We start from the raw sequence: 12,869 nt of genomic DNA on the forward strand, positions 1-12,869 counted from the left end.
TAAAGGTGCTAGTTAAAATTCAAGAAAAAGTTGACCTATTGAGGTATTTACTGAAGTAACATTTTTCTTAATTTTTTTTTTTTTGAGGCATAAAAATAGAATAAAGTTTAAAAGGGCAAATCAAAGATAGAGTTATTTCCTGCCATGCAGAGAGGTTCCTAGCATACAGAGAACCTCTCTTTACAGGCACTTAGGAAAAATTAGTTGAGAAAGAATTTTGAATCTTCTTACCTTTCTCATCTCCTGCCAAACCTCTTCTCTGCTCAGTTAACTTCTCTGCAACTTTTACTTCCATTTGATATATGACGCTTATCAAAACATAGCCAAATTCAGAACTATAATAAATCAACCTAAAATTTATATGAAACCACAGAAGACCCTATATAGCCAAAGCAATCTTGAGAAAGAAGAACAAAGCTGAAGGTTAGCACAATCCCAGATTTCAAGATATACTATAAAACTATAATAATCAAGACAGTATGGTACTGGCACAAAAATAGAGGTTAATGGAACAGGATAGAGAGCCTGGAAATAACCCATGCTTATATGGTCAATTAATCTGTGAGAAAGATAGCAAAAATATACAGTGGGGAAAAAAGCCATTTCTTCAACAAATAGTGTTGAGAAAAATGGACAGCTACATGCAAAGAATAAAACTGGACTGCTTTCTTATACCATAAACAAAAATAAACTCAAAATGGATTAAAGACTTATATGTGAGACCTGAAATCATTAAACTCCTAGAAGAAAATAAGCAAGTAATCTCTTGTTTATATGCCTTAGCAACATTTTTATGGAAATGTCTCCTCAAGCAAGGGAAACAAAAGCAGTAATAAGCTATTAGGATTATACAAAAATGAAAGTCTTTTCCACATCAAAGGAAGCCATTAATAAAACAAAAGGCAACTTACTGAGTGGGAGAAGATATTTGCAAATGATATATCTGGTAAGAGGTTAGTGTCCTAAATGTATAAAGAACATCTATAACTCAACAGCAAAAAAAAAAATGGTCTGATTAAAATCAGGCAGAAGACCCAAATAGACATTGTCCCAGAGAAGACATACAGATGGCCAACAGATACATGAAAAGATGCTCAACATCACTAATCATCAGGGAAATGAAAATCAAAGCCTCAATGGAAAGAAAAAAAAAAAAAATCAATGAGCTATCCTCATCTCCTACTAGTCAGAATGGCTAGTATCAGAATGACAAAAAATAAAAAGTGGTGGCAAAGATGTGGAGAAAAGGGAACCATTTTGCACTATTTGTGGGAATGTAATTTGATACAGTGACCATGAAAAAGTGTGGTGGTCGTCAAAAATTAAAAATAGGAATACCACTTGATCAGGAATTCCACTACTTAGTACCCAAAGAAAACAAAAACACTGATTAAAAAAGATATATGCACTCCTGTATTTCTTGCAGCCTTATTTACAGTAGCCCAGCTGTGGAAGCATCATAAGTGTTCATCAATAGATAAATAAAGAAGATACTGTGTGTGGGTGTGTGGTGTGTGTATACACATACAGTGGAATATTACTTAGTCATAAAGAAGACTGGAATCTTGATATTTGTAACAACATGGATGGACCTTGAGGGTATTATGCTAAGAGAAATAAGTAAGACAGAGAAAGACAAATACCGTATGATTTTACTCATATATGGACTCTGAAAACCAGAACAGATAAAAATAGACTCATAAATACAGAGAACAAATTGGTAGTTTCCAGAGTAGATGGGGTGGAGGGTGAGGGGTGTGGTGGGGAGATGCATGAAATAAATGAATAAAATGAATAAGTCACAGAGATAAAAAAAAGTACAGCATAAGGAGTATAGTCAGTAATATTATAATGAACAATTTATTGTGGTATGCATTTTCAGTATAGTTGGTCACTATGTCGTATACCTGAAACTTATATAACAATGGTATGTCAACTATACATCAATAATAAAACTTTTTGGAAAAATAGGGAAATGGGTAATTTTTTATTAATTGGTGTATTTTAAATTATAGCATCTGTCACTGTTATTGTTCATAGTGGGTATTTAGTAAATATTTGTTGAATGGAATTTCTAAACCTTCTGTTTGTTACATTTCATAAACCTGCTGTTTGAATTCGACATTTCTCTTTGACAGTGAGAAAACTCTATTTTGAATATATGTCTCTCTTAAACAAATTTCTGTTAGAAGAGCCATGTACATGATAAATTTTGAAAACTTGAGAATCAGAAAGTTGGTTCAGTACTCAGAGTTTCAATATGTCAAGGCAGTCATTATTAATAACATTTTGGTGCATTTACTTTTAATATTTCTTCAGTAGGTTTTGTTTTAAAATACTGCTACATTTAGTCTGTAAAATATGGTATATGCTCTTTAACAAAATGTTATAGTAATATATTTTTTGATATTGCAGATATTTTATAAGAATGGTAGTACTAATATTCTGTTAGTGTATATGCCATAATTCGCATACCTGTTCCACTGTTGGGCAGATTTGGGTGGTTTTCAATTCTTAGCCATTATAAAGTAAAATTAGGCCATAATGAAGACCTTAGAGGAAAGAACTTTTTTTGTATTTAAGGTTTTTTTTTTTTTATTTCTTTTCTTACCACAAATCAGAATAAACAGGTTTTGTCAATTTTATTTTCCTTTAATTTTTTTAAATCTTTATTTATTTTTGAGAGAGAGACAGAGTGTGAGCAGGGGAGGAGCAGAGAGAGAGGGAGACACAGAATCCAAAGCAGGCTCCAGGCCCCAAGCTGTCAGCACAGAGCCCGAAGTGGGGCTTGAACTCACAAACCGTGAGATCATGACCTGAGCCAAAGTCGGACGCTCAACTGACTGAGCCACCCAGGCACCCCTGTATTTAAGGTTTTTTCCCCCCTCTTAGGGTATGTAATGCCAAAAGACTTTCTAAAAGGATTAAAGCAATATATATTATTACCAGTAGTGACAAGAATGCTTACTTTATTAAATATTGATTAGAGTAACATTTTTCATTATCTTCAAGAAAAAGTGTTAAGTAGAAAATAGTGTATGTTTTAAATTTGCATTTATTTGATTTTTGAGAAAACATTTTTTATCTTTTTATATTCAATTTTTTGTAGGTTCTGTAAATGTCTTTTAGATAATTAAAACATTATTATTTTTTTCTTTTTTGAGAGAGAGAGAGTATATGCATATGTGCAGGGTAAGGGCAAAGAGAGAGGGGGAGAGAGAATCGCTGACACAGGGCTGTATTTTCATGACCATGAGATCACAACCTGTGCCGAAATCAAGAGTTGGATGCTTAACTGACTAAGCCACTCAGGCACCCCAAAACAGATCATCTTAATGTCTCTTTCAGTCATTATTTTTTGAATCAATTTGGATTTCTTTCTAATTATTATAGATGTTTTGTTACAATGTAATACTACATTTCTTAACCAGAGAGCAGAAGTGACATTTCCCAGGTCACATGACTAATAATTCATAAAGGTGGGATTAGAATTTAGATCTCCTTAGTTCAGTGTGTCATTTCAAAGTAAGACATTGTTCTTTCTTTGGGAGGAAATTATGTTTTTGATTTATTAAAAAAGTAGATTATATTATTAATATGGAGTTTATTTCCTATAAATTCATTAATTTCATTTTGCAGTAGAAACAATAAAAGTACTCATTAGGTGTTAAGTCTCATTTTGTTATTGAGTATCTTTGGCTTTAGCCATCCATATGAGGCATAATTTTCAAACAGTGATAGCTGGTCATTTCCTTCTATACTAGTTGAAATTTTGTTTAAGGTTTATTTATTTATTTATTTATTTATTTATTTATTTATTTATTTATTTATTGTTAATTTTTATTTTCGAGAGGGAGAGAGACAGAAAGGGAGACACAGAATCCGAAGTAGGCTTCAGGCTCTGAGCTTGTCCTTACAGAGCTTGATGCAGAGCTTGAACTCACAAACTGCGAGATCATGACCTGAGCCAAAGTCAGACGCTTAACCGACTGAGCCATCCAGGCATCCCTACACTAGTTGAGTTTTAAAATTAGTTTTTTTATGAATAGGTTTAATTAAAAAAAAATTTTTTTTAATATTGATTTTTGAGAGAGAGTGAGAGACAGTGCAAGTGGGGGAGAGACAGACACAGAATCTGAAGCAGGCTCCAGACTCTGAGCTGTCAGCACAGAGCCTGACATGGGCTCGAACCCATGAACAGTGAGATCATGACCTGAGCCAAAGTCAGATGCTTAACTTACTGAGCCACCCAGTTGTTCATATAAATAGGTTTAATACATGGGTTTATAAGATATCAAAATTTATAAGTGAAAGGGTCCTTTCTACCACTGTGCCTTAACTATAAGTTCCCTTTCCTAAAGAAAACCAATGTTACTAATTCTTGGAATACCTTTCAGAGATAGCCAGATACTGTCTTTGCATGGTCTTTGCATGTCCTAGCCGATGTGTATTTACTCCTTCCTCTCCCCTTTTAATTACATACCATTTAACCCACTGTGTTTATTATCTTGCCAGTAACCACTTTTCTTAATTGTTTCATCCTTTTAAATTATGTATCTGGATTATAATTTGTTTTAGTAGTCCCTTGTTAACGAACATTTTAGCTATTCTGTTTTTCTTTTTGCTATTAGGGAAAAAATGCTGTAATGAATGAACAACCTTGTATATTGCTACAAATATTTTTTAGCCTATACTTTTAGTATTGGTATTAGAATTTGAGAAGGAGTTTACATTTTTTTCATTTTGATGGGTATTACCAAATTGCCCTCCATAGAGATTGTATCAGTACTCCCACCAACATGAGTCTACATATCTCTGTTCTTTCCAAGATACTGTCTTAAAGGTTAAAAAATCTTTTCTAATCAAATACCTTTTCATATGTGTTTTTACCATGAAATATCCATGTATTTTCCTTTTTTATGTAGATTTGGTGAAACTCTTTATGTAGTAGGGAAACTAACCTTTTGCCTGCAATTATTTTTTCCTCAGTTTCTTTTTAGACTTTGTGAGTGACATATTTTTGCCACGTAACAAAGTGTATTTTTATGTAGTTAAATCTATCAGTCTTTTTCTCTTATAGTTTCTGGTTTTTGTCACAGCTAATTGTATTTAAAATAATGGAAGCTATTTTAAATATTAGGAGGGTGAGGCATTGGGTAAAATAGGTGAAGGGAAGTAAGAGGTACAAACTTAAGTTGTAAAATAAATAATGAGAGGAAAGTACAGCATAAGGAATATAGTTAATAATACTATAATAACATTGTATGGTGGCAGATAGTGACTGTACTTATCTTGGTGATCACTGACTAATGTATGGAATTGTTGAATCACTATGTTGTATATCTGAAACTAACATTGTATGTCAACTACAATTTAAAAAATGTGGAGGGACGCGTGGGTGGCTCAGTCAGTTGAGCATCTGAGTCTTGATTTCAGTTCGAGTCCTGATCCCAGGGTTGTGGGATTGAGTCCTGCATCGGGCTCCACGCTGAGGGTGGAGCCTGCTTAAGATTCTTTCTCTCCCCCTCTCTGACTCTCTCCCCTACTGGTGCTTTCTCTCTTTCTAAAATTAAAAAAAAAAAAAGTGGAAACTATATGTGAGTTAAAAAAATAGTTATTTGAATATATATATCAAGGTATAAATGACCTATGATATGTACTGAAAAATTAAACTAAGTATGTAATTTTCCTTTGTTTTGTACTATTACATAGATTTTATATAGTTTAAACTATTTTTTTTTTAACTTTTAAGAAATAAATAATTTACCTTGTTTTATAGATGCCTTCCAGGATGTCAAATTTGTCAGCAACTTGTCAGGTAAGTTTAATAACATAACTCTGTTGCACAAATTTTGAAAAATAAAACAAATCTATTAAAAACATCAGTTAGAATAAAAAGGGATAAAACTCACAGGTTATTATGTTTGAGGGTTACTTTACTCAGAGTTGGGAGAGAAAGGATAAGGTGTGAAACTCCAGTGAAACTACATGAGCAGAGTTCTAAAGCTGGATGTGAATTAGTTGGGTAAAGATTGAGCAAAAGTGATTTAGGCAGAGAGAATAGGATGTGGAAAAGCCTGACAGTGAAAGAGATTATGGTTCTGTCAGGAAACTGTAGAATGTAGAATGTAATATGGATATTGGAAAGTTGTGAGCTGGAGAAATAAGTAGGGACCAGATCATTTAAACTATATACTGTGCCACATAGTTTTGATTTTGTTTTCTTCTTTTTTTTCTTCTTTGGTAAAAGCAGTTGACATTTTGAGGAGATTATTGGGAGAAAAAAGTAGTTTGGAAAGTTTTGGAGTAATTTTGGAATAAATCAGAGCTTGAATTAATATAGTGGCTATGATGATGAAGAGAGGTAGACATATTTGAAGGGATGAATGAGATAAGCTCAATAGGATTTGATGAATGTGTAGAGAAAGGAAGATTTGAAGATAGTACCTAAATTTCTAACTTATCTAAGTAAATAGTAATGTTGTTCATTAAGATCTGATGAAGGGTTAGAAGAGTAATAATAGAAGGTCTCTGGTAGGTAGGCTAGGAAGAAAAGTACACAGTGAGTTCATTTTAGATATATTGAGTTGTTTTACCATTTCCAGTCTTATACATTCCTTCCTTTATATGTGAGGTTCCATCTGGTATCTTTCCACTCAGACTGAGGAGCTTCCTTTAGTGTTTGATATAATGCAGGTAGTGGAGGTGAATTTTCTCAAACTGGTTTATCTGAAAATGTATTTTCATATTTTTCAGGGTTTTTTTTTTTAATTCATTTTTGAAGGATATTTTCTCTAGATGTAGAATGCTGAGTTGACCATTTTCCCATTCCAGCACTTTAAAGATAATGTTATTTTGTCTTCTGGCTTTTGTTTTTGGTGAGACGTCAGTTGTCACTAGTGTAGTTATTCTGTATGTAATGCCATCTTTTTTCCCTCTGCTAGTTTAAAGATTTTTTTTCTGTATCTTTAGTTTCCAGAAGCAGGTATACAATGTGCCTAAGAGTGGTTCTCTTTGTATATACTCTGCAGTAATATTTGCAAGTTCATATCTATCACTGGATTGGGAAGTTTTTAGTCATTGTTTCTTAAAATATTTTTCTGCCCCATTCTCTCTTTCTTCCCTCTGAGACTCCAGTTATACCTTTGTTAGATTGTATGATATTTTCCATTGGTTACTGAGGCCCTACTTTTTTTTTTTGTAATTAAAATTTTATTTTAATTAAATAATTAAAATTCATAATTAAAATTATGCGGATTAAAGTAGAACATTTGTATTGATATGTCTTAAAATTCACTAATCTTTTTTTTCTTTGATTACTATAGCTTTGTATATTTTCTTTCACTAATTATTTCTGCAGTCACCAATAATGCTGTTTGGCCCATCCAGTGAACTTTTTGTGTATTATATTTTTCAGTTCTAAAATTTTTGATTCTTTATTACAGTTTCTAAGTCACTACTGAGATGCCCTGTCTGTATCCTTGTTATCACATCATCTTCTATTTATAGAAGTCTTTGAACATATTTATAACATCTGCATTAAAATTTTTTTTACTAATGCCAACATCAGGTGTCATTTAGGGTCTGTTTCTGTTGAATTATTGAATTTACTTTTTTCTTGATTGCAAGTCACTTTTTTTGCTTTTTAATATATATAGTAATTTTTTATTATATGTTCTGTGTTTGCATGATCCACCTCAGGAGTTCTGGGCTATGTTGTCTTCCTTTGAAGAATTTGAATTTTGTTCTGACAGGTGATTAAATTATTGGCAGATTATTTTGTCCTATCAGGCTTGATTTTATTCTTTGTTAGGGCAGTTCTATTTTTATTTTGAACTTAGTCTTAGAATGTGGACTGTACTCCTAAGGTATAACCTTTTTAGGATCTCAGCTGAATGCCCAGGATTCCCAGTATGCCCAGTATGGCTTTTCACTCTGAGCTAAAACTGCAGTGTTTCCCAGCTCTTTATGATTCCGTTCTCAGACCCACAGCAAGTGATTTCTGCTAGGTGTCAAAGTCTTGACTAACACAGATCCAGCTCAGTGTATGGCCAAGAACCCATGGTGACTCCTCATGCAAGTTTCTTTTCTCCCTCTTTATAGTTCTCTCTTCTCTTGTACCCTGCTACAAATTCTAGCTGTTTCAGCAGTCTGGAATTCTGTTTGTTGCTTCCTTCCTCAGCTCTTGACACTGCCATTTTTTACCTGGGCATTATCTCAATGCATAATGGTTGAGAAACTGCCCCAGTGTGGTGCATTTATGGGACTCACCTCATATATTTTTCTTCATGTCAGGGATTGAAGTCTCAGTACCTCTTGTTCAGTAGTTAAAAACAGTTATCTCATATATTTTGTCTACTTTTGTCAAGTGTCCCCAGGATGACCTTGAGGTTTGGTGATTAGCTAGAAGGACTCACAGGACTCAGGATGTAGTGAGTAGTACTCATGGCCAATGCTTAGTAAGTATGAGGATATCTGTGTTGAAGAAGTTGTCTCTTTTCCTAGTTTGCTGAAAATGTTTCTAGTGAATAGATGTTGAATTTTGTTGGTCTTTTTGTTTCATTGGTTTTTCTTTTCATATTTCATTATGTTCTCTTTATTATTTCTTCCTATCTGCTTACTTTGGGTTTAATTTGCCCTTTTTAGTTTTTTAAGGTGGAAGTTTAGATTAGTATTGCTTGCAGATCTTGTTTTCTAATTTATATATTACAAATTTTTATCCTATATATTTTATAGTGCAAAGTATGCATATAAATACACTAGCTTTTATACTAAACACTGTACAGTTAGATCCCGCATATTTTGATATTATTTCTATTTTCATTTTTTCAAATATTTTCTAGTTTCTTTGTGACTTTCTTTGATCCATGAGTTAATAAAAAGTGTGTCATTTAATTTCCAAAAACTTGAGGATTTTCCCAGTATGTTTCTTTTATTGGTTTCTAGTTTAAAAAAAAATTTTTTTTAATGTTTATTTATTTTTGAGACAGAGAGAGACAGAGCATGAATGGGGGAGGGTCAGAGAGAGGGAGACAGAATCTGAAACAGGCTCCAGGCTCCGAGCGGACAGCACAGAGCCCGACGCGGGGCTGGAACTCACGGACCGCGAGATCGTGACCTGAGCCGAAGTCAGCCGCTTAACCGACTGAGCCACCCAGGCGCCCCTATTGGTTTCTAGTTTAATTTCACTAGTCTGAGAACATACTTTATATGATTTCCATCCTTATTTTAGTCTATTGAGACTTATTTTGTGGCCCAGAATATGGTTAATCTTGGTGAATACTTCCTGTGCACTCAAGTAGAGTTTTTATTCTTTTGCTGGTGGAGTGTTCTGTAAATGTCTATTCAGTCACTTTGGTTGGCTGATAGTTTTGTTCCAGTCTTACAGGATTCTGATTTGATAAGGAGTTTTGGTTTTTTTTCCTTTTATTACTTTAAAGATGCTTTGCAAACAAGTTGGGGTACCTGGCTGGCTCACTTGGAACAGCATGCAACTCTTAATCTTGGGGTTGTGAATTTGAGCCCCACGTTGGGTTTAGAGATTACATAAATAAAACTTAAAAAAAAAAAGTAAGATGCTGTACCACAGTGACTGTGGATTGCATGATTTTTTTATAGGATGTCTGCTGTCATAATTAGCTTTGTTCTTTGGCACATATTGTGACACTTGTACTCTGCTACTTTTCTTTCTTTCTTTCTTTTTTTTTTTTTGCTACTTTTCTACTTTTAAGATTTTCTCTATCACTGGCTTTCAGCAGTGCCCTAGTGTGATTTCTTTAAGCTTGTTTTCCTTAGTTGTTATTGAACTGCTCAAATTTGTCTTTCAAATAGTTTTCAGATTTTTGCCTAGTGTTTTCAAATTTTTATTTCCACTCCCTCATTTCTGGGCCTTGGATTATGTGTGTGTGTTGAGATACTTAATATTGTTCCACAGGTTGCTAATGTTCTATTCCTTTTGTTCCCCTCCAGTCTTTTCTGTCATTGTTTCAGTTTGGATAGAGTCTTTTGCTATTTCTTCAAGTTTATGGGGTTTCTTTCTTTGTGGTGTCTTATATGTTATAAATCTTACCCTATGGCATTTTCATTTCAGATATTATTTTTATTTTATTATTTATTAATTAGTTTATTTAATTTTTAATTTACATCCACGTTAGCATATAGTGCAACAGTGATTTCAGGAATAGATTCCTTAATGCCCTTTACCCATTTAGCGCTCCTGCCCTCCCACAACCCCTCCAGCAACACTCTGTTCTCTATGTTTAAGAGTCTCTTATGTTTTGTCCTCCTCCCTGTTGTTAATATTATTTTTGCTTCCCTTCCCTTATGTTCATCTGTTTTGTATCTTAAATTCCTCATATGCATGAAGTCATATGATATTTGTCTTTCTCTGACTAATTTCGCTTAGCATAATACCCTCCAGTTCCATCCATGTAGTTGCAAATGGCAAGATTTCATTCTTTTTGATTGCTCCATTGTATATATATATATATACCATATCTTTATCCATTCATCTGTTAATGGGCATTTGGGCTCTTTCCATACTTTGGCCATTGTTGATAGTACTGCTATAAACTTTGGGGTGCATGTTTTCCTTTGAAACAGCACACCAGTATCCCTTGGATAAATACCTAGTAGCGCAATTGCCAGGTTGTAGTGTAGTTCTATTTTTTAGTTTTTTGAGGAACCTCCATACTGTTTTCCAGAGTGACTGCACCAGTTTGCATTCCCACCAGCAGTGCAAAAGAGATCCTCTTTTTCCGCATCCTTGCCAACATCTGTTGTTGCCTGAATTGTTAATGTTAGCCATTCTGACAGGTGTGAGGTGGTGTCCCATTGTGGTTTTGATTTGTATTTCCCTGATGATGAGTGATGTTGAGCATTTTCATGTGTCGGTTGGCCATCTGGATGTCTTCTTTGGAGAAGACATTCATGTCTTTTGCCCATTTCTTCAGTGGATTATTTGGTTTTTGGGGGTGTTGAGTTTGATAAGTTCTTTATAGATTTTGGATACTAACCCTTTATCTGATAGGTCACTTGCAAGTATCTTCTCTCATTCCATCAGTTGCCTTTTAGTTTTGCTGATTGTTTCCTTCGCTGTGTAGAAGCTTTTTATTTTGATGAGGTCCCAGTAGTTCCATTTTTGCCCCCGGAGATGTGTGGCATAAGAAGTTGCTGTGACTGAGGTCAAAGAGGTTTTTGCCTGCTTTCTCCTCTTGGATTTTGATGGCCTCCTGTCTTACATTTAGGTCTTTCATCCATCCATTTTATTTTGTGTATTATGGTGTAAGAAAGTGGTCCAGGTTCATTTTTCTGCATGTCGCTGTCCAGTTTTCCTAGAACCATTTGCTGAAGAGACTGTCTCTATTCCATTGGGTGTTCTTTCCTGCTTTCTCAAAGATTAGTTGGCCATACTTTTGTGGGTCCATTTCTGAGTTCTCTATTGTGTTCCATTGATCTGAGTGTCTGTTTATGTGCCAATACCATACTGTCTTGATGATTACAGCTTTGTAATACATCTTGAAGTCTGGCACTGTGATGCCTCCAAGCTTTGGTTTTCTTTTTCAAGATTGCTTTGGCTGTTCGGGGTCTTTTCTGGTTCCATGCAAATTTTCGGATTGTTTGTTCTAGCTCTGTGAAGAATGGTGGTGTTATTTTGTTAGGGATTGCTCAGATATTATTTTTAGATGTTATAGTTGCATGTTTAATTTAATTTAATTTAATTTAATTTAATTTAATTTAATTTAATTTAATTTTTTAGTAGGCTTCATGTCCAGCATGAAACCCATTGCAGGGTTTGAACTCACAACCCTGAGATCAAGACCTGAGCTGAGATCAAGAGTAAGATACTTAACTAACTGAGCCACTCAGGTGCCCCTGGTTTGGCCTTTTTTTTTTTTTATTTTTTTTATTTTTTTATTTTTTTTAACGTTTATTTATTTTTGAGACAAGGAGAGACAGAGCATGAACAGGGGAGGGTCAGAGAGAGGGAGACACAGAATATGAAGCAGGCTCCAGGCTCTGAGCTGTTAGCACAGAGCCCGACGCAGGGCTAGAACTCACGGACCACAAGATCATGACCTGAGCTGAAGTCGGCCGCCCAACCGACTGAGCCACCCAGGCGCCCCGGTTCGGCCTTTTTTAAAAAAGTGTTTTACATGGGTGCCTTGATGGCTCAGTTGGTTAACATCCTACTCTTGATTTCAACTCAGGTCATGATCCCACGGTCATGAGATCAAGCCCTGAGTTAGGCTCTAGTGGGCATGGAGCCTACTGAAGATTCTCTCTTTCTCTTCCTCTGCCCCTCCTCAACTCGTGTGTGTGTGTGTGTGTGTGTGTGTGTGTGCGCGCGCGCGCAAGCACGTGCTCTCTCTCTCTCTCAAAAAAAAATTTTTTTTTCCAGTTCCTCCCTGGTTGTGGTCATGTTTTCATTCTGGTCACCTCCCAGAGCATATTTTTAATGGAGTTTATTTATAGTAGTTGTTTCAGTTTCTGCTAATTCAACCATGTCTGTACAATTTTGGGTCTTCATGTAGTGATTTGTTTCCCACTTACTTTCCTACTTCTTTGCATGCTTCGTAATTAAAAAAAATGTTTTCAGAGAGAGAGAGAGAGAGAGAGAGAGAGAGAGAGAGAGATCAAGCCAGGGGAGGGGCATATAGAGTGGAGAGTATAACAAGCATGATCCATGCTGTCAACTTGGAGCCCAACACAGAGTTCAGTGCCACAAACCACGAGATCATAACCTGAGCCGAAATCAGGAGTCAGATGCTTAACCAACTGAGCCACCCAGGTGCTGCGCATGCTTTGTAATTTTTGATGGATGCTATGCGTTATGAACTTTATGTCTTAGGGTGCTAGATTTTGTCATT

At 35.0% G+C, this 12,869-nt stretch overlaps 1 protein-coding gene across 3 annotated transcripts in view; it reads left to right on the top strand.

Moving 5' to 3' along the window:
* Window positions 1–12,869, top strand: part of TRPM7 (transient receptor potential cation channel subfamily M member 7) — a 122,691-nt gene that overhangs the window by 23,044 nt on the left and 86,778 nt on the right. For all 3 annotated transcript variants that reach the window (XM_042942044.1, XM_042942045.1, XM_042942046.1), the window contains exon 3: window positions 5,780–5,818. In XM_042942044.1, coding sequence (XP_042797978.1) covers window positions 5,780–5,818 — 39 coding nt within the window. The remainder of the gene's footprint in view (window positions 1–5,779; window positions 5,819–12,869) is intronic.

This window comes from Panthera leo, chromosome B3, assembly GCF_018350215.1.
Source record: "Panthera leo isolate Ple1 chromosome B3, P.leo_Ple1_pat1.1, whole genome shotgun sequence".
Lineage (NCBI taxonomy): Eukaryota > Metazoa > Chordata > Mammalia > Carnivora > Felidae > Panthera > Panthera leo.